At 40.2% G+C, this 22,922-nt stretch overlaps 1 protein-coding gene across 3 annotated transcripts; it reads right to left on the bottom strand.

The window, feature by feature from the left end:
• Positions 1–1,325: 1,325 nt before the first annotated feature.
• On the bottom strand, positions 1,326–22,570 carry Gpr37 (G protein-coupled receptor 37). Of its 3 annotated transcripts, none has more exons than XM_069996674.1 (3): positions 22,476–22,570; positions 20,873–22,129; positions 1,326–2,639 (listed from the first exon to the last, which is right to left on the bottom strand). In XM_069996674.1, the coding sequence occupies exons 2-3, from the start codon at positions 21,866–21,868 to the stop codon at positions 1,821–1,823; spliced, it is 1,815 nt and encodes a 604-aa protein (XP_069852775.1). In that variant the 5' UTR covers positions 21,869–22,129; positions 22,476–22,570; the 3' UTR covers positions 1,326–1,820. The 3 variants fall into 3 exon arrangements, with proteins under 3 accessions (XP_069852775.1, XP_069852777.1, XP_069852776.1); XM_069996676.1 differs by having other exon boundaries at positions 22,456–22,569; XM_069996675.1 differs by lacking the exon at positions 22,476–22,570 and having other exon boundaries at positions 20,873–22,312.
• Positions 22,571–22,922: the final 352 nt, after the last annotated feature.

Raw genomic sequence — 22,922 nt, forward strand, 5'->3', positions numbered from 1 at the left:
GCATAGAACCTTTCTACATAATGAATTCTCTGGATGTAGAGAGTTGCCAAAGTATCAAGAGAGTCATAGTGAAATCAAAATTGTTGATCTTCTCTGCAGAACAAACCTGGCCTTCAGATGCCCTCTTGAGAATTTCCCAAAGACCTACTAACAGCGGCTGTGAGAGTACAATGATGCTTTGTTATTAACCTCCTCTCAAATCCCTGCTCTGTGGTGAAGGAAAACGCTTTTGAAGATTATCAGACTGGAGAAATATAGGTGATTTGAGCACTACCATTTAGTTGACTTGCGTTCTCTGTAAGATAAATGGTCTGGATCAAGTCTTTTTGAGTTTTTTTCTACCTCTGGAGCTTAATGATTTTTCAATACATCTTGTTAGAGTCTAGAAGAAGGAGAGCTCTGAATCAGTATGCTAAATAGCATAGACTTGACAAAGAGAAAGCACATTAAGCAGACAGAAAATGTGTTTCTCTATTATAGAAATTTCCAAAAGAAAGAGATCTTCCATCACACAAGTTCTGTCATAGCTTTTAAATATCTTTGCGTCACCAGGTCAGTACCCCTGCCATCTCGTTTAGATATGCTCCCTATGTGTTAGGGCCGCTCACAGAACTGCTGATACTTAAACACCTATAGACACAAAAGAGGGTATTCACATAATCTGAATGGATGCGGTTAGTGTTTCCTATTTTTTTTAAAATTAGCCATGCGTGAAACTTCATTTTCAAGGTAGCATGTGAATATTCAAATGCTGTAATCTAGATGTAGAAATATTTTATTGTTTTGTTCTTATTCTATTGCTGTATTTAAATATATACTTAAGGAATTTAAAGCATACAGACTTAATCAGGTTCATTTTCTCAAAGGAAGAAAATCAGAATTCAGAATGCTTTATGCAAGCTCCAGCGGCTATAGTCCAGATGAAGTCAAATGACAAGCACTGTGTTTTTCATTCCACATTCAACCCATAATTCCTCATGGAAAAATCAGTACCTCCACATGCTAGTTCAGAGGTCCACTTTTAGAAGGATAATTTCCTTGTACTCTGTCATCGATTCATACTTTATACATACGCAAAAGGGTCTTTAAACTATTTCTAAGTATTAAAAATAAATTTTTTGCTTAAACATTTTATTTTGTGAATCATACATATTACTATGAGGAAACTGTACTATTAGTTTCTATAATATAATGGAAACTATAAAGAAAAGTACAATTGTAAAACAGTAAAGTTGTTATTAAGTTGTGCATAGAACCAGTAATTGTGTCTTTAAGGCAAGTAAAAGATTTATTGAGTCTTGGTTAAAAGTAGATTGACAATGACATTAAAGAATAGAGTGTAATTTATTTGGTGCTACTTTGTAAATTCCTCAACATACAAATCATCTCACAATACCATATACAATATACTTTCGATCACAACCGAAACGTAAAATAACTTGCAAATATCACATGGCTAGAACCAATATACAAGGATTATATTTTTTAAAAGAAAGCAAGAAATCTAGCTATTAAGTTAAGGTGCAGCAACTTTTCTTGAATAAAATATTAGCACCAGACCAGATAAAATGATCTAAAACTATCAGCCTTCTCCATTCTTCTTAAATAACTAAATATAAACATGTCTTTCTCCGAGCACAAATATTAAATTTGCAAAAAAATCAGTTCTATAGTAGTTAATATGTTTTTCTTTCTTTTTCTTTTTCTTTCCTTTTGCGTGTTTTTTTTTTCCTGTAAGGAAAACTACGAAGTAAAAACTTTCACCCCATAGGAAAACCAAACCAATGAACAAGGCTGATGATGCCAAGTCCAGGCCTCGGTTAGCAATGCGTTCCGACAGAAGCGAAGGTGGACATCTCCCGGCGGATGGTGCTGAAGGGCGACAGTTCGAGCTCCGTGGTGTACTCGTTGTCGTTGTCATCGCTGGTCAGCGTGGACGACTTCTGAATGCACGCTTCGCAGCAGCAGCAGCAGCACTCCATGAAGGCCCTGCTGAAGGGCTTGCAGAGACAGAAGAGGAGCACGGGGGTGACGCAGGACTTGAAGAACAGAAGGAACTGGCTGATAATGTTGAGAAGGTCCATGGTCTGCTGAGAGACCCCGGTCGCCATGTAGGCCGTGACGATGTTGCAGATATTCTCAGGAATGATGCAAAACCCGTACAGAATGGTCAGGGCCACCACTGTGCAGTTCATCTGGCTTTCCAGCTGGATCTGCCTCTTATTCCCGCGGGTACTGGCTTTCTCCGCCTGACGGATCTTCCTGGCAGTCACTAAAGAGCAGGTGATGGTGAACAGGGTGGGTAAACAGAAGTAGCAACCAAAATACCACCAGAGCCTGGCGCTGTCGTAGGTGAGGGCCAGGACGTAGATGGTATCCGGTAAATCGGGAGAGATCTTTATAATGCACCGTTCTGCGGGCGCTCGGCCACTGAACCCCAAGTCTTCCTTGCTCAGCTGGCGGAGGACGACTTCTGGGAGAGCCAACAGCAGAGCGCCAACCCATATAACAGCCAGTTTGGCGGTGGTTGAGGAACAGTTTTCAATCATTTCGTAGTACATCTGTACGTTGGTGGCGGCACGGAAGCGGTCTATGCACAGCGCACACAGGGTGAAGGTGGTGACACCCAGAGAAGCCACCTGGGGAGGACATGGGAGAGATTTACTCTGGGGTTCTCACGAAGCTGAGAGCACTGGGAAGTACATACCTACCCGGGAGAGAGAAGAGAAGTGAGGAGAGGAAGAAGGCAGGCCAGGGAGGAGGGGAGGGGAGGAGGGGGAAGGATTTGAGATGCTCTTCTTAAATGAATCATGGTAAACAGATTTACAGAAAAACATTATAATGCTTTGGGTGTTTTGCCTGGTGGTGTAGACAAAAAGAAAGGAAAGAGGAAGAAAGAGAAGAGAGAGGTAATGTATAAAACAAAGAAAGGATGAAAGAAAAAGAGAAAGAAAGAAAAAGAGAAAGGAAGGGAAAGGGAAAGGAAAGAGGGAGGAAGGGAAGAACGAAGGAAGGAAGGAAGGAAGGAAGGAAGGAAGGAAGGGAGGGAGGGAGGGAGGGAGGGAGGGAGGGAGGGAGGGAAGGGAGTATATAGAGCCATAGATAGAGCCATAAAGAATGGACAAGAAATGTACTCATTGCCTTACTCATGTAACTGTAGGGAAGTGGTGCTGTGGCTCAAGTGGTAGAGCGCTAGCCTTGAGCTGAAGAGCTGAGGGACAGTGCCCAAGCCCAGAATTCAAGCCCCACAACTGACAAAAAACAAAAACAAAAACAAAAACAAAACAAACAAAACAAAAAAAACTCAAAACTCATGTAACTGTAACCCCTCTACACAGCATCTTTACAATAAAATAAAGTTTAAAAAAGAATGGAAAGATCAAGTCCAGGGTTAATAACACATAAAATAGAAATCCATGATCATATTTTTGAATAATTTGCATTACATACAGCAAGCTCTCAAAAGCTTATTGCTAGAAATAATATCGAGAAAGAAAAAACCACTTGTGTCCTTATCTTGGGGGGTTCATTTCACCTAACATCATCTTACCTGACCTTTTCTGCTTGTCTCAGACATATACTAGTTATTGCAAATAAGGGAAACCAGGGGACCTATGATTCTTTGGGCCTGGCTTACTTAGCTTAATATAATTTGGGGAGGGGAAGGGAAAAATTGAAGTGGGCCCACTGCAACAATGAGGCATGAGATGTACAAAATGCTATGTTGGAAAACAAACTTTACAATTTAGGTGGGGGGAGTATAGTCATGGAGGTGTGAGGGAACGGGTGGTAGGGGAAAAACAGAGGAGCAGGCAACAATGCTTGATAAGAAATGTACTCATTACCTTGCTCATGTAATTCTAACCCCTTTGTACGATATTTTCACAATAAAAACCATATTTTTTTTAAAAAAAGCTTATTGCTCCAAGCAAGCTGGATGATTAGGACTCATCCTCAATTTTTTTTGTAAGTGCAAAACAAAGCTTTTAAATATTTCTTGCAAAGGCATTCATTTATGGAAAATAAGAAAGAAATTTTCCAGTGGCAAAGAAATCCATGAGAAAATGAACTCTAAGCAAGTTAATACCTATTTTACTACACTCTGTGTGTGTGTGTGTGTGTGTGTGTGTGTGTGTGTGTGTGTGTGTGTGTGTGTGTGTGTGTGATCTTACTGGGCATTTTCACTGGTACTCTACCATTTATGCCATCCCTCTCATCCAACTTTTTGGGTGGATAATTGAATAGAGAATATTTTTGATGTTTCTGTCTGGGATAGCTTCAAACTGAGTGAGGTCTTCAGATAGATTCCACCTTCCTATAGAGTTAGGATTACAGACCGGAGCCACTGGTGCTCCATGTCAAGTTAGTTTTAGCCACAGAATTGGTACAGGTTCCCAGGTCCCCAGAAGTAGGAGACAAAACCGGCACCAAAGTGGAAGTAACTAGGGCAGAGATTTCCTTTTGAATCTGGAATTCCCCTAATTCTGATGTCTTCAGGGGTGTAAAAAGAAAAAAAATGGGAAAAACAATGAAAGTTGCCTACATTATAGTAGCCAGAGAGAATAGAGGGGGAAGGAGAAAAAAATAGCCAATTGTAAGAGCCTGAACTAACATGACCCTAGGACTAGAATTCACACCATCTCTGTAGAAAAACAAAAAGCCATTTAAACCACATTTATGTTTGTCTAGTGGAGGCAAAAAAGACAAAAAGTCCTCTCTGGAAGAATACACTTCAAAACCAGGACTCAGAGAAATCCCACTGATGAAATTCAAGTGAAAATAAGTTCAAAGAATAAAGAATAAATCACAATATAGGAGAGATAATCAACCTCAATAGAATTTTATGCCAAAGGATATAATGTAGAGAAAAAGACATCACATGTAATCATGGATTACATGTTTATCAAATTTAAAGATACAGGAGCTACTAATGTGTCTAAAATAGTATATACAAGTAACCATAAAAATGGGCATAAAGAAACCAGCTAGCATATTTAGATATCCTAGCTGCAGGAAAATTTTAGATCAAAAAACATTCTTACATGGCCAAAAAGAACAACCTACCCAAGCTGGGCGTCAGTGGCTCACACCTATAATCCTAGCTACTCAGGAGCCTGAGATCTAAGCATCCTGGTTCAAGGCCAGCTGGGGCAAGGAAGTCTGGGAGACTCCAATTAACCTCCAAAAAGCTAGAAGTGGAGCTATGGCTAAGTGGTAGAGCACTAGCCTTGAGAGAAAATAAAAAAATAAATAACCTCAGGGATAGCGCCCAGTCCCTGAGTTCAAGCCTCAGAATTCTCCTCTCTCTCTCTGTTTCTCTCTCTGTCTCTGTCTCTGTCTGTCTGTCTGTCTGCCTCTCTCTCTCTCTCTCTCTCTCTCTCTCTCTCTCTCTCACACACACACACACACACACACACACACACACACACACAGCATATCGAAAAGGCACTGATCCAGAAACCCCAAAAAAATCAACAATTAAATTAATGAACAATTACTTGTTTCTCAACCACCACCACCACTCCAAAAATAGAGTCCTACATTTTCCACTCAGAGGGTTCCCCTGACATGTCCCTAATGTGGACACACTATTAATTAAATATTAACTGAGCACCACCAATTCTCTCACAAGGCACACAGAAACATACCTGACACAAACATATTTGCTGATGTGAGATTTATACCAGGCACTTAGCTCAATACTGGAGAGAGAAAGATGGATAAAATATGGACCATTCCTTTCTAGAGATCATCACATACCACTGAGAGTTGAGTGGTTCTCAAAGTCAAAGATAAATACAGTAATCATCTGAGAGCATCAAATCTACTCAGGTATTTCAGGGGAAATTTAAGCAATTTAGTGTGGAGTAAATGCAGTCATTATTTATATATTTGAGCAAGGCCAATGCATAGACTGTAAAATGTCAGTGAGGTTTCAGATAAAATATGATTTTTAAAAGAAATTCTCTTGGTGAAGAAAAGACTTTGAGTTTTGTCCTGCCCAAATCTGTGTATGCTACTTTCCTCTCCCATGCTCGCATATGGGAATGTATAAGAAACATCGTAATAAGAGCCTCCCTTGTCAAGGGAGTAAGGAAATAAATACGCATAATGTCAGTATCTAACTTTTTAGAGTTTGATGGGACCATGGTGACAAAAGGAAAACCATTTGTCAGGCGATTTTAATACTTTAAGCACGTGTTGTTTATCTACTGCAGTCAAGCTGTCACTGTCCCCAGAGCTATGGCAACTTGCTGTGTGGGTTCTGAGAGTTCTAATGGCAAATACTCTCTCCTCCTCCCACACACGACACATCACACAGTGTCTCCTAGTTCTAGTGTGGAAATGAGGATGTACCAGCCAGGATGTGAGCAGACCTGTAGCTATGAGTGGATACTGTCTGTAAAGAGGCACAGAAAGGTTTTAATTACAGAAAAAGCAAAACTGAAGAAAAATGAGATGAATACAGCTCTAAATCATTGCAAATGAACAGATCATGGTCGAGCTGCAAGCACAATTCTTACTCTCCAAATTGCTCAGAACATGAGACAAAACCATGAACAAAGCCACCAACCTTAGCTGGATGGGGTAACAAGCCATCTTGACACACACTTCATAAAAATCAACTTTCTAATTAATGGATCATTCATAACCATGGGATTGTTTGCATCCATTCTCAGAACCTCAAACAATTCCAAATATGAATGCTAACATGGCACAATTTCTTTCCAATCCTATGCTTTGTCATACCATTTGTGACCTTCCTTATGGAATGTGGGAAGGGTGCCCATTATCTGAAGATCTATGCCAAGCAGTAGCATGTAAAAATAACAATAGTTCATCTTATAGATTTTTTTAGTTGTTAACTTTCTATTTAAGTTTTTCATTTATTTTGCTTCCTTTTAAGATGTGAGACAAAAAAAATACCTCAAACGATCTGATGCATACAATCTTCAGAAAAAGTTTCAAGTTTTTACGAAGGCAAATCTTTTTTTGTGGGGGGAGGAAGCGGGGGGGGGGCGGTGGTTTGGTTGTGGGGCTTGAACTCTGGGCCTGGGTGCTGTCCTCAGCTTTTTAGCACAGGGCTAATGCTCTAACCACAGTACCACTTCCTGTTTTCTGGGGGTTTATTAAAGATAAAAGTTTCACGGATTTTCCTGCCTGGAGTTGCTTTGAACCATGATCCTCAGATCTCAGCCTTCTCAGTAACTAGGATTACAGTCTTGAGCCACCAGCGTCCAGCTGAAGGGAAATCTTTGGAATACCTTTCTCTCACTGTATGCCCGGAGTCAGTCCACAAAGATGAAGCTACCAAGTTTTATGACATGTATTATTTTAAAAGTATGGAAGTGTTTTTATTAAAAGGCAAGTTCAGTAATATAGCAATAGCAGAGGTTCTAAGAAGAGACGCTCTGTTCATATCTTAGCACATCTATTCACTGGAGTTTCTATCATTACTTAAATTCAATACACAATGGATAGCATCTTCTACTCAATTAATCTCCTTAATTATAAGTGTAGAGATCTTCAAATGCCTGGAATTACCACAAGTATCAGCATCAGCATCCCTACGTCCATGTAGGATGTGGTGCATTTCATGACATGTAACAACAAATACAGATGGACAGAAGTGTGTTAAGATGGGTGTGTTAGATTGCCAGCTCCTTAGATATCAAAAGCTCTTTTACACAAGAAGGTTTTTCTGTCTCAACAAGCAAAACATTTTTCAGGTCCCAAAGAGTCAATCTCACAAAATAACAAAAGCCTGGGAAAATTTTAAGCAAGATTTCTATTCTCCCTTTTTATAATCAGGAATTATTTGAACTGTATTGTATGTGAAGATGGTCAGATCTTCAGGCATATTTCCAAAAGTTCTAGTACTGAAGTATAACCTTTAACAAATTGAGGAAGATCTATAGTCATCTTGACAAACCATGTATATAGGGAACTGTCTTTGTTTTTCTACATACAATTTAAGAAGCTCCCGTGTCCAGGTTCTTGTTTTCAAATTTTACTTTGTTCTGATAGAATGTTCTGCAGGCAGGATCCGGTAAGACATGAAGAAAGAACCGTCCAGGAGGTTCACAGGAGCATCAGAAAATGTTGCTGAGGGCTGGGAAGGTGGCTCAGTGGTAGAACGCTTGCCTTGCATGCTCAAGGCCCTGGGTTCGATTCCTCAGCGCCACATAAGCAAAAAGAAAAAAGCCAGAAGTGGCGCTGTGGCTCAAGTGGTAGAGCGCTAGCCTTGAGCTGAAGAGCTGAGGGACAGCGCCCAGGCCTAGCGTTCAGACCAAAAAAAAAAGAAAATGTTGCTGAAAAAAGTAAAGTAAGCTGGACTGTCACAAATGATTTTCTGGAAGTTGCTTTTAGCAATGTTGACTTAGGCATCTATGTTTTCTTCTGCCCACCACTTATGGTGTTACCAATTTAGATATTATCTGCAAATTCAGTTCTATGTTAAATTCTGTGATGTGAAAGATCAAGAAAGATACAAAAGCCTTACTCAGTACTTGCTCAAGAAATTTATAGAAAGTTTTAGCAAAGGTAAATAATGAGCAAAACATCTCAGAAATGGATAAAACACAATCATATGAAGATGAGGTTGACCTAGTTTCTGCTTACTCCAATATAAAACATACCCATGTAATTAAAATTCCTAAATGTTAGGATAACATGATTTCCATCACAGTTCTTAAATATGCTTGTTTATGTAAAGCCTATTAAAATTTCTAACAAGATGAATGGTGCAATTATATGCAATTAGAAAACTGTATCATGAATGTTGGATCTTCTGCATTTAATGACCATATCTGATTGCTAAAATTTAGTATCACTATAAATATGCTTTGGGGAGGAACGTTGTTAAGTGTTTGCTTAGGGGGATCGTTCTTTCAAGCAACATTCAGAGATGAAATGAGTAAGATTGCAAACTCTCATGAATTAAACTGAAATAGGAGGAATCGTTAACAGCAACAAAACCAGAAACTGTAAATACTTTCAATAGACAGGTAGTAGGTTTTGAAAATTTCAAAAACCAAGGAAAAAATTAAAAATTATAAAAGAAAGTTTAACTCTTGAGGAAAATACATCATTAATATTTTGAAAGGAAAACTCAGAAATGGCAATGGAATCAAAACAAACAACTCTAAGATCTTTCTTTCAACAACAATGTCCTGTTGTTCTTTGTATCCCAGAGTAACAACAATGATGGTCCTTCAGCTCCTGTGGACATGCCAGGCAGATGCAGCCACCTTCAGCTTTGTTAGAACCAAAATCTAGTCAAGAGTTTACACGCAGGGAGCAGCAGCCCCAGTACAAATATAGACTCTGGGGTTTCTCCTTGTGATCATTCCCATACTGTCTATGCTCCTGTTTCAGTACCATTATGGCTTTACTGAACTTAGTTCTCAGTGGCAAAGAGAGTGCTGCATCAGCTCAGTCACACACACACACACACACACACACACACACACACACACACACACACACACACACACACACACACACACACACACAAACAAACACATTTTTGGAGAAGCAGAGATAAGGATTACAAAATGTTCTATTGTGCTTTCTTCCACAGATCATGATGAATAGGTTTACACTCTGAAACAGAATTTCTTTACTATTTCTTACCTGCCTCCCCTCACCCAATAGATAAATGTACCTATGACATGGCTCATTACTATCTTCTGAACAGATCTATTTGACTTTACCCAATTCCTGCCATGTTTCCATGGCTCCTCTGGCTCTGGGTCAAAGTCATATAGTTGAGAATCAACTCAAGGAGTTAGTATGGAGATTGAGAGACAAAAATTACTAAGTATCTCCTAGGAAACTGACACACATGCCTAACTAGCTTCCCCAAAATAACCCTGATATAAACCTCCCATGAATGCAGTTGTTATTTTAGGGGAGATGATCTAAATCCTTGAGAATACCATGTATGTTTTAGTCTAATAGGATAATCTTAAGATTTAATGGTCTGAGTTACATGGTAGCATCCATTCCAGGACAGAATGAGTTATACTTACATCTACGGAATGCAAGGATGGTGCACAAAAGCAAGAGGCCTTGAAGACCACTCAGCATTTCATTCTCAAAATCCTTTCTGTCAGCTTGATATACACAGTAAACTTTATAAAGCTTTAGGAATTTTGCTTCCATGAAAAAAATGTAAGTAGCCAGGAAAAGAAGATGAACAGTTTTATGTATTACTTTGGTCAATTATGGATTTTTTTAAATGTTTGAATGTATTACTTAAATTTTCCCTTATATTCTAATGTATTTTATGGATAAAATTAATGCTTTGTTTTTACAATATTTGCTAATTTCAAGCTTCATGTGGTACTTGAGAATGAATAGCAAGGGTTTGTATTACCCTGGTTATAAAAGATATTTTAAAAGTTATACTAACCCAAAGTAATCAACTGAAAGAGTTTATTCCTAATCACAATAAAGGTGCTATTGACTCTGGTGAAGACAATACATTTCATTTGATATCTAACACAATGACAGTGCTCATCTTCCCCTTGCTTCAATTTCCTTAATAAGGAATTAGAGTAATTATACACATGCACATTTTTTCCTTCACTTTGGACCCAGAGAAGATTAAACACTGGAAAAAGAGAAAAGAAAGCCATATAAAAAAGAAGAAAGAAAGCCAAAGAGTAAAGGACTTTAAAACTCTAATGACATTTTTGTGAATGGCTTCAACAATTGCCTTTTCTATTTTGTTATGGAAAGAAACAACAAAAAGTGGGTTGTTTGATGATGATGATGATAATAATGACAATGATGAAAATGGTGATCAAGTAACATAACTGCATGGAGTTTCCTGCATGAACGTAAATAAAGTTCTTTGCCTATTCATTTATTTGTATGGGAAGACTGAATTAAGAAAAACTCAATCCAGTCGTTATAAGAACCATGGACATTTTCTAGCTTTTCAAATATTTTATCCCTCTCTTTGATCTGTATGTATAGAATGAATCCTGAATTTCTGTTCAGCCATAGTTTAGCCAGTTTAAAATTGCTATTTTATGCAATTGATAAATTAATTCATTCACACAAGTATGGGATAGTAGTGACTTTGTGGAAAGACTCAGAGTGAAAATGTCTTCTCCCCTAATAAGAAAAAAAATGCATTTTTTTCCTATCACAAGCTAATTTGAAGGTCAGTGGTTTCCTGTGTTTCTGTTTTTAAAAAGTAAAATTAATAAGGAAAAGCACAATAATTGCATGGAAACATAATTTTTATATAAAGATATACTACTGGATTTCTTTGCTATCATTCAGGTTTCTAATTCACAAAACATCAGGTCCCACAGAAGACTTGGGTAAAACATATTCTGTGTAATGCATGAAATTATTATTCATTTAACATGATATAAAGCAAGAGCATGTAGATGCTTTAGGAAAACAGTTGTCTATGGAGACTTTGTTGTACCTAGTGCTCCATTTCCCAGGTGTTTATTATAGACAAACAGCAAATGAAAGTGAACCTGTCAAAAGGTAAAACGGATTGCACAGAGCACAGTACAACTCATAAAGTAAATAGTATCCTTTTCTAAATTTTCTGATACAAATCAGTGATGCCATTGTTAGGTCAAAAAAAATCAATGTACTTCTAAGCATAATTTTCTTCCTGTGAATCTACATGCTTATGTATATGAATAGAATACACTCATTTTTATAAAATAGGAAAATTCCTAACCAAGGTCATGAAAACTACATTCTAACTTCTATTTTTCATCAAAAAAATGTCTAATATAATACATCTATTTATGTGTTGCCCTTTGTTTACAAGTAGCCCTCAGAAACAAGGGCATTATTGTTAAGAAAATCCATTCATTTTGGCCATGAATGATAATCTTTTGTGAGTCAGGGGTTACAGGACTAACAACCAGTCAGGAAAAAAGCAAGAGGAACACAGGGTAGAGTTTCCTTTGAAACTCTAAATGGGTTGAGCTTGTAATGCCTTTGGCTTCTTGTCTTTTCTGTAGCTCTCAACTTTATAGCACTTCAGGGAGTACAGAAAATAGTGCTTTTCCCACCAGTGGGAGGGCATGCTAGAGAGTCTCACCATTAACCAAACTGCAGTGATGTGAGGCCCTCTACCACAGGTATTCACTTCAGAGAGCATGGTAGGATGGTTGGACACACTTGGATTAAAATTTCCAAACCAGCCAGTTGCTGGTGGCTCACACCTGAAATCCTAGCTACTCAGGAGATGAAGATCAGAGGATAGTGGTTCAAAGTCAGCCCAGGCAGGAAGTCCATGAGACACTGATTTCCAATTAACCACTAGAAAACCAGAAGTGGCACTGTGGTTCAGAGTGGTAGAGTGCTAGTCTGGAGCAAAAAAATACGCTCAACGACAGTGCTTAGGCCCCCAAGTTCAAGCCCCACAACAACAAGAACAAATACATAAATAAAATAAAATAAAATAATTCCCAAACTAAGTACAGAGAAATCAGAGGAAACTTGCCTCACAAAAGCCTGCAACCATCTCTAGGATGAAGTAGAGTTTTTCATGATCAATCTTCCTCGAAGAGAAAGCTTCATACCCCATCCACAGCATCAAAATTTAATCTAACAGATACATATACAATAAAAATCCATTTATGCCTATTACATTCAATTTAATTTATATGTGAGTCTCAACAACATAAAAATATTTCAAAGGCATCAACAATTGCCTATTATTTTTGCCTCACTTTCCACCTTCTTTTCCCTTGCTTCAGTTTATCAGCAAGCACATATTAAAAATCCAATTAAGACTGTTTAAAAGCTCAGAAACTGTTCCCAAACTTGTCTTATCATATAAATACTTTTACCTCTCATGCTTCCAGATGGAATTAAAGCTTCCTTTCAACTCTAACTTCTTCTAATGATTTCAAAAAATATTTAATGTTAGGTTATAAAAAGCAACACAGTTCTGTGAATGCATATCATTTAAGCCTCTTTTTAATAATGGAAAATAAAATTTATTACAAATGAAATCTATCCAGGAAAATGTTATAAATATTATTGAAACATTTATTGCTAGAACTAAATACTGAGCAATTTTATGCCATAAAATTCTCATTTTATCACTTAAAATGTGTACAGTACAGTATATTCTTTTATAATAAAATTCATTTTACTACATCTTGTCTAACACTATGATTTAATTGTAAATTTGTCATGTTCATTAATGTTCAAATGCAAATGAAGGCAGATTAGTTTCACTTGTCCTAATGTAACTGCTGAATCAACCAGTCTAAAGAAATGTTCATATTCCATATTCCTAAAAATTAGAAATTCATTTTGAAGGAGGTAACACTGATCAAGATGCACTGTATTCATAAAATTGCTTTGTTAGAAGATACCCCCTTTGAACAACTGTTAAAGGTAATAAAAATTGGGGAAAAAGAATAAAAAATTCATTTTGAATTGTATATTACACCCCAAATCCCAGCCTAGTTTTCAGGCCTCAGTACGATTATCATGCTCCTAACCATTTTAAGGTAATCTGGAGTTACAGTTTTCACATGGGTCCTTCCATAGACACAGTGATGAATTTTTATCTACTTCTCTTTAGACTTCTGGCAGTGATTTGCATGATAGTGAATTCAAACTAACGGCATATTTTTTTTTATAGTTGAGTGATTCTGATTTGAATGGTAGTGAAAATGACATTTGAAGATGAAATTTCTCAGCTTTAATCAAAATTCTACCATTGGTAGTCTATTAAGGAGAGATTATTTAAGCCTCTTATGAGGATAGATATTTCTAATTCTCACATCCTGATGTGAATTAATTTATCAAAGGTTTTCTTCAGTCTGAGATGAGATTTGATGGATGGACAAAACAATAAATGTAGAAGGAAAGACCCTGAAAATGTGGAGAGTGGGAAAAAATGAGGCCTTATTAGCTTTTAGTAGACATAGACTTAATGAGAATGACTTATTTCTAGATGGGCTCAAATCAACAACCTTTACCTCCTTAATATTATGAAGTAAAAGCTATCCAACTGGGCACAGAGATAGCATTAACAACAATTGTAATGTTACAAGTTGAAAGAATTCTGTCTCAGAAACAAGCTTGTTGTTGAGATTTCATCCTGTGCTGAATGGAAATTTTATTATTAACAAAAAAACACACTCATACTTGTTGAGCAAATGGAAAGATTCCCTACTTAAGGTTATAGTAATCTCTTTGTGTACTCTACCTTGAAATTTTAGATGAGATCATCTCCTCTGGCACAAAGAATACCGTAGGGTTTTTTTGTTTTTGATTTTTTTGTTGGTCGTGGGGCTTGAACTCTGGGCCTCAATTCTTCAGCTCTTCAGCTCAAGGCTAGCACTCTACCACTTGAGCCACAGCACCACTTCTGGCTTTTTCTGCTTATGTGATGCTGAGGAATTGAACCCAGAGCCTCATGCATGCAAGGCAAGCATTCTACCACTGAGCCACCTTCCCAGCCCCAAAGAATACTATTTTAATTATAATACTTAGGAGATGGCCCTGGCAGTTTCTAGCCATCTGCCTCTCTGTGTTTTCCTACATGCTATAGTGTGCTTCCTGTATGACAATGTTAAACCAAGTCTCAGCACCTCAGAATCCTGTAAAAGATGAGCAAATTCCATTACATTGTAGTCAATGCAGTGTTAGCAGAAAGGCAAGGTAAGACCCTCACTTATCAGCTCTGGGCACTGATAAGCTTGGTTGGCTCTACAGATACATTTTCTTCCATTTCTCTGCTGAAGGATGTCAGGCTGACATAATTGGGACCTTAGAAGTAAATCTTCATGACTGTGTGTTCACAATGCTTTTCCCCAATCTACAAAAACATCTGAAGTTTCTTCCTTGTTACCATCTTTCCCTAAGTCCTCTGAGCTTATCTTCAGTACTTTGCATGTTTCTGACATTTTCCGGGGGGGGGGGGGGGGAGAACTCAATTTAATATACTGTTACTACATTGCAAAAAATTACATGTAAAATATTAAAATCTAATTTATTTTATGTCTTCTTAGTTAATAAAGAATAATAATTATCAAGTGAAGATAGTCATTTTAGGGACTATATTTCTTAACTGCAGATTTCACCTGAATCTTCTCATCTTTGGTCATAACCAAGTATAATGGTGAGCCAGTGCATCCCGGGGCCATTCCTGAACTTTCCTACTGTATTGTTCAAACCTGTATTTTTGATTATGAAAACATTATATTACTTTTTCATACCTTCATTTTAAAAAAGTTTGCCTATGGCATTCATCTTTGGAAGCTCTTGCCTCTTATCTTCTTCCAATCTTTTTACTACCTACCCCTAATATCCTGTCTCTCATTGAAGAAAAGCCCAATAAATGTGTAATGAATAGATGGATGGTAAACCAGTAAATGTATGATGTTGTACATAAAAAATGATTTTTGTATATAATGAATTATGCAAACGATCCTTTAATAAGTTATTCAGTACTGCTATTTTATATATAATCCTTAGCAGCTTAATGCTAAATAATAAATCTAACAGGGAAGTAAAGAAAAATACATATTCTCTCACAGGCCTTAGAAAAAGATGTAGTCTCATTTTAAGCAATAGCTAATGATTTGAAATTTGAATTTCAGTATGGCAGATTTTGTTTGCTATGTAAGTCACAAATTCAGTTAACTTAAATATAACTTCATTCAGGAATGAAGTTATAAATAAAAATAACTAAGAGACTGGTTTGCTTTCCTGCTAGAGTCATCAGCTAGGCATTTTCACTTTATAGAAATGTAGAAATGATTACAAAGGGATTAACGGAAAGTCATAAAGTATTTCTTAAGTACAGGCTCACAGATTGAGTCCATTTTCCCTGAGAATATTATTAGTGACTTTCAAATTGCCCATAAAACTGCATGCTTCCACTTAAAAGTCCATCAGAATACCTAATGGCAAATCCACCAGTAGAAAAAAATTAAGCATCTGCCATTATACATGTGCTATTACTCCATTGTAGGCCTTCCAGGCAAATATGTGCAAACTCTCATAGTTGTATGGCCATGCCATCTTCAGCCTCCAACACCTTTCATTTCTTTTTTTCTTTTTGATAGTGCTGACTACAAACACAACCATTACAGTGTCAATTCTTTCACATACTTTAAAACCACTATTCTCAGGGTCATTGATTGGAAGCTGTCTCCTCTGGTCAGAAAAGATTAAATCCCTGACCAAAAGCCTTGGTAAGATATGATCCTTCATTTGCTCTTTACAATGACATAGGAATTGTGTGTCTCCGTTTAAAAAAAAATACAGTTGTGCTTGGGGTTATCTTAAACCTACTTGAAATCTTTTGCCCAACCAGAAAAGTGTGAGTTCTTTAAATAAGAACCTAGGTCATTCAAATCTCCAATTGAAGTTCAGAATAGAAGTAAATATTTACCAGTGTGTCTGGCTCATTTGACATACTGACTGATTGGCTTCTATCCATCAAGTAAGGAGCCCAGAGCTCTTCCTGTTCCCATAGGCAGTGCCTGAATTATTTCTCTTTAAACACTTGTTAGATCCTTAGTTGTAGGTGTAAGCCTTATGCCCACCTTTGGAGCTCAGCTCCACCCAGGCCTGAGCTCCTCCCTGCCCTGGAGTTCCAGACATACACCTGGCCCCTCCCTCTCTCCACCCAGACCCACCTGAACTCCCATCTACCTCACCTCCTACCCTCAGACCATGCTGCTACCTAGATAGCAAGGTCGCCATGTACTCTCTCTCTGGGGCAAATATGGCTCCTCTAATAAACCTGTGATAATCTTTCTCCTGTGCCTGCCTGCCTCCACGTGGTTCCCTGGGATGGAAGCTAGGGATCCTTTCAGTATGGTGTGCTAGGGGACTCTCCCTGCCAATTTCCTTGTGTAAGGTATACCTAGGCCTATTCATCTAACTAATTAACTCTATCTGTTCTTTTCCCTCTGACTCCATTCCCTCACTCCATCCCACTTCCCTGGACATACAACTATTGCACTGAGGGTAGAATATAACTTTTTTTCTGGTGACTACATAGTAAACCAGATTAAAAGGCTTTATTTATGATAATCATCCCCCAAATCCATTCAAACCCTCTTATGTCCTATCCCTTCTTTTTCCATCATTCCATTTTCCCTGGGCCTTTATGAGATTTATCGCTTCGGCCACAAAGATACCATAATCCTGGAAGAGAAAGAGAGAACTTAGCAACTACAATGGCTTCTAGCACATTGCGGCTCAGCCACATTATCGTAAAACCCCCTTGCTTAAGAAGGACCCTGAAAGCCAGGTGCTATCCTTGGGACACACAAATTTAAATTAACAGAAGACTTGAATACAAATGGCAACAAATGGGCATGCAGTTTCTGCTCAACACAATCTCCTATGTTTTTACATAAATCTAACTCTCCACTGAACTCCATTATATGCTTTGGATTATGCTAACAACCATTGGTAGGAAAAATAACAGAGCTACAGTAGAAAAGGAAAATGAACACAAGAGATGTGAAAGGAAAAATAAACTGTAAATATTAGTCATTATCAATTGTGGATAAAATTTTAAATTAAGAAAAAAATTTAAGAATAACATTACGAGAAAAGCTAACCATGCTTCTCAGAAAAAGTTTATCCTATATTATAATCAACAAGAGCTTACCAGGCATGAAACAAAAAGAAAAGAAAAACAGAAAATAAACCAGCACAATGGCTCACACCTGTATTCCCAGCTATGGGAGGCAGAGATTGTGAGGAACAAAACTTAGGCTAACTTGGGCAAAAAGTTAATGAATCTCTATCTCAATCAATAAGCCATGTCTAATGACACATGGCTGTGATATAAGACCACTCAAGAAGCTGTAGGCAGGAGGATATAAGTCTGAAGCCAACACTGGACAAGATCCTATCTGAAAAAAAAAAAGCAAAAGTGAGCTATGGGTGTAGCTCATGCAGTAGAGCACACAGAGTCCTGAGTTCAAACTGCCATCCTACCACTAACACTACCCCTCCCCCCAAATAAAATACCAATAAATAAAAAGTAAAAAGGGAAAAATGCACAAAGACAAACAATAATGCCAACTAACTTGTAGTAAATCTTTAGGTAAAGAAGAAACAATAGTGTAGGGAAAGTTTCCCAATTGGAGGAAAATGTCTGAACAAATGTAATATACTGACAATATCTTATCAACCTAACATGTTTTGTGATTTTCAGAACATAAAATGCATCCTACATAACTTTAATTGATCATCAAGACCATCATGTTTGGCACCTTCAAGAAAAGGAGGAAGGGAAGCAGGGAGGAAGGGATAGAGTAAAAGCTGGATCCTCTTCCCATAGCCACTGCAAACCCTAGAACAACACCTCATGGAGTGAGCTGACATCCTTGCCTCCAGTACACCACAGTTCGCTGTCTCCCTCTGCCCTTCCTTACTTAATGGGTGCAGAACCAAAAAGTATGCCCTGATAAACTTAATATTCCTATCAATCCCCGCTTTAGGATGAGCTATTTCAGTAGCCAATACACAAGTGTCACATCTTATGTGAGCGCAGCAGCGCCTCCTGGAGGCAGAACTACTTCATCCTGAGATTGGAACTTTAGTTCTGGTCCTCAGAAGTTAGGAAATAGGAAGCTGACGTGGCTTGTTGAAACATTATAAGCTTATTTCAGAAGAATAAAGACCAGGTAGGAATGTAAAACCATGGCATATTAATATTGCCCTTCACAGTTCGAACATTAAAAAGTGTGGATTGTAAAAATGTATAGCTTAGTTTCTCAAGGGAAAAAAAGTATGTGCATTTTGTTCTTTTCTGGGAAAAAAAATAAATCCTGGTACCAGTTACTGGAAAACTGAAAGGGCTCTAAAACTTAGGAGAGAAAACAAACTATAAAGTGAGCAATAATATTAACAATGAAAAAGTAGCAAAACCAAAATACTTTTAAGGAGGAGAAATTAATTTGAAATGTGAAATAAATTTAGAAGATATTACATTTTTTGGACTATCAGAATCAGTAAGACAGAACACTAAAACAAATGTCTATAAAATACCTTTTGCAACCCTTAGGTCTCATGGCCCTAATCTATATTTATATTTTTTTGAATTTGGTCATTCTTTTCATTTAAAGATCTCCCCCCTAAAAAAATACCTGATAATTCCTTCTTCTTTGCCTATTTGTTTTTTATCTGTCAATTGTTTTTCCTATCTAAAGTATATCGATGTCTTTAATCCAATGTAAGTCCACTGAGACAAACCAATACACTTCCTCTTATTGGGAACCTTTCTCGCTTAACTTTTCAGTGTATTCTTCATCTCCTTCTTGTACAAATAAATTTCTTCTCCATTCTTCAAAAAAAGAGAAAGTTCAAACTGAAAGGTAGTGGGTGACACAAATTCACTAACATAAATTCAACTACCTCCTCCTCCTATAATTCAATGAATTATGTCCCAAAGAAATATAGATATTCCAGCTTGGGGAAAGGAGAAGTCTTGTACTTTGGCAAAACAGCAAGAGCTGATTTAGTAGCCATGAGAATGATTGTGCATCTGATCCCTGACAGGAAAACAGAGGGTCTTATTTACTGTCTTTTGCTTTGGTCTTCTAAGTAGGTACTGTTCTCTGTTTACTTTCTCCTTAGCTGTAGGCCCTGGAACAATGTTGAACATGATGTTGACTGGGCCTGGTGCCAGACAGGATCAGAGGCTCTGGGATATTTACAGTTTCCCTTCTTCTGCTTCCATAAATGAAAAGGACAGTCTGAATGGAGAAAATCAAGGGGCCAGCTGGCTAAAAACACTACTGGCAGCAAAGTACTTGGGCCCCTTCCAAGAGCTGGTGTTTAAAGAGAGGCCATTTACAGAGCAAATCCTAACGACCACAGTAATGGCTCAGGACCTTTAGCTGTAGCATGGGGTCGGAAAGTCTTAAACAAACAATTCACATTTCCAAACTTTGGAACCTATTACATGTCTCTTTCTCTCTAAGAAATTTAGTAGTCTAATAATAAATGCCTTAAAATAGCAAGTCCTTTATCCCCCATAATAAAAATCACAAATACATTTTACGTACTTCGAGAATGCTAAACAGATTGTGTGCCATGGTGACCAGCACCTTATTTTTGCTTAAAATCATTCATATATAAAAAAAGAAAGAAAATAAGTTTTAAGAAATTGGGAAGGAAACACAGAGAAACAAGAAATGACCTAAGAATTTAAAAAAGTAGTCTGGATGACAGCCAGATAGTTAAAGGAATTTGAGAGGTATTTGTATATCATGAAGCCAACTGACAAAGATTTCCTTTAAAGAAAAATCAGTTACTCCAACTTAGGCCATAAAAAAAGTAAAGAGAAAAGAAAAGAAAAGAAAATGCAGTAGTCTTCCTTGGTGGAAGAACAGGGGAGGTGGAATCCTATTGAAGCATGAGAAATCTAGTCCACACGTGCTAATCACTTCCTTTTTAATTTTTGTGTGTCTTGTCAGGCCCTGATGAGGACACCCATGAACTGGCCATTATTTAACCCTTGTCTCTCTGATGGGTAGCAAATTAGAAATACACGTACTACCAAATTCAGAGATCTAGATTTATAATCCACATAATTCTATACCAGATAAAATCGGTTTTTTCCCAGGCCCAGAAGAAACTGAAGGTGATTCAGCAAAGCTGCCAGTATATGTGTGTGGAGATATACATATATATATATATATATCCATATATATGTATATATACACCTGTATGTGTGTACATGATTGGGGAAAGGAATGGAAGAGAGACCCACAGAAAAGCCCCAGGGGTCCAACCAAGTAGCTGCATCCAGCTGCAGTTCTTTGACGCTCTATAATCCTGGGAATGGATAGAGCCAGTAGCTTGAGACCCCCTTAGAAGGCATTATTACCTCGATATAGGGCACGATCTTGCAAGAAAAGTCCTCCAGCAGCCATTTCTTGGTCAGCTCGTGGAAGATGACAAGTGGAAGGCAGAAGAAGATGATGAGAAAGTCCCAGAAGGCCAAGTTGGCTAAAAGAGAGTTGGAGATGCTGCGCATGTAGTAGTTGTGGCACACGATGCACATCACCGCCAGGTTGCCTATGATGCCCGTGCCGAAGATCACCACGGACAAGCACATGACCGCGTAGGCTCCGTAGGACTCCTGGGTCAGCGGGTAGAAGGGATTCTTCAGTCTCAAGCGACGGCTTGTGCTGTTCCCCCGGCGGGGACCCCCAGGTTCGTGGACCTCATCACCCAAGGACCCATTCTGGGGTAGCGCCCTCCCGGGGAGCGCCACAGTCCGCCCTTCCAGCCCTAAGGGTCCGTAGCCCAGCTTGGGAGGAAGTTTGTGATGGGAACCTTGGAGTGCCCCGCCTCTCCTTGGCCAGTAGAAAAGATCCCTGGCTCCTGGCTCCGGCTCCTGGCTGCGTCGGGGAATGCCCGAGTCTCGGGGACTCTCCTCTTCCTCTTCGGAAGTCTGCAGGTAAAGTTGGAGATCCATGGGGTCCCCACTCCTCGGATTTCCAGGGCGTTCCTGACCGCGGGCACTTTTCCATCTCCAGCGGCCGGGGGACCTCGTCGGGGGTCCCGAGAGCCGAGGCTCGGACGCCTCCGCCCCTCGGTCCGCACCTGGGTCGCGGCCGGGGGCCACAGGTTGGTCCCAGGAGGACGCCACCTGCCCGGCCGCCTTCAGCCCTCCTTCCCTGGGCTCACGGACTCGCAGGACGTCGCTCGCAGCAGCATTTCCCGGTCCCCGAGCATCTCGGCTGCGACGCTGGATCAGGGGGGAACAGCTCTCCCCAAGACACGTCTGACTCCCCAGCACCGAAGAGACACACGCCCGGAGCAGCAGGAGAAGCAGCAGCGGCGCCAGGCGAGCGCCAGGCGCGCCCGGGCGGCGCATGGCTGGGCGAGGGCGCCCCAGGCAGCCGGATTCTGGCTCGGGACCGACACCTGCTGCCTAACTCGCGGCGGCGAGTGAGACTCTCATCACGCACTCGCTCCCCTCCCGCCCGGAGCGCGGGGAAGGGAGGACGCGCGCAGGGGGCGTGGGGGATGGGTCCTGGGAGTCATAAACACATCCTCACAAGTCTTCCCCGCGATCGGCGTTCTGGGCTTTTCTCCCCACCAGATGCAATCCAAGCTCCGCGTATCCTTGAAGATTCTGGGAGGAAAAACAAAACAAACACAAAAAAGAAAGCTGGTCCAAGGGGCTGACCTTGAAAAGTTGCGAACACCACCTGCTGATGGACTGCTGCGGCGCCGGGCCCGGCGAAGCCCCGCGCGCTCCTCCCTGCCTCCGGGTGGTGGCTGCCTGGTGGTGACAGTTGCTGGGCTTATTTACATCCTTTCCACACGGCTGGATCCCGTGGCCGGCCGAGTCCCCTCCCCTTCCCCCCGCCCCCCCCCCGCAGGTGACTGTGACAGGCACAACCCCCCTCCCCGCTCTCTGCGAACAGGTTGCCAGACAGACGGCCCGAGGGATGGCACCTGGCAAACTCCTGCCCCACCTAAGTCCGGCCACTTTGCCACCCAGACGCAGCCGGATTCCCGATCCGCGCCCACTGCTTCAACTTGCTTCTCCTCCGGCTCAAAGTTGACCGGGCGGAGGGCACCGGCGGCGGGCTGGGCGACCTGCCCCTGCGGAGCTGCCCCCGCCCAGCCGGTGCGGGGACCGGGCGCTGCTCGCCGGTGGGCAGCGCTGCGCGCCGCTGGAGCTCGGCACGGCCGCCGCGGCGCAGGGCAGCGCGGCGCAGGCGGAGCGTGCGGTGCCTGGAACCGCCGCCTGGGGCGGGCGGGGCGGGGAGGGCGGGAGCGGAGGGGGAGGGAGGAGGAGGGAGCGGGGGGGAGGAGGGGCGGGGGGGAGGGAGCGGGAAGCGGGAGAGGAAGGGGAGGGGGAGGCCCAGCCTCCCCGCACCCCCTGGCCACTGCGCGCGCGCCCGCGAGACCAGCCCCCC

Source organism: Dipodomys merriami, unplaced genomic scaffold, assembly GCF_024711535.1.
Source record: "Dipodomys merriami isolate MVZ:Mamm:240054 unplaced genomic scaffold, mDipMer1.0.p SCAF_5, whole genome shotgun sequence".
Classification (NCBI taxonomy): Eukaryota; Metazoa; Chordata; class Mammalia; order Rodentia; family Heteromyidae; genus Dipodomys; species Dipodomys merriami.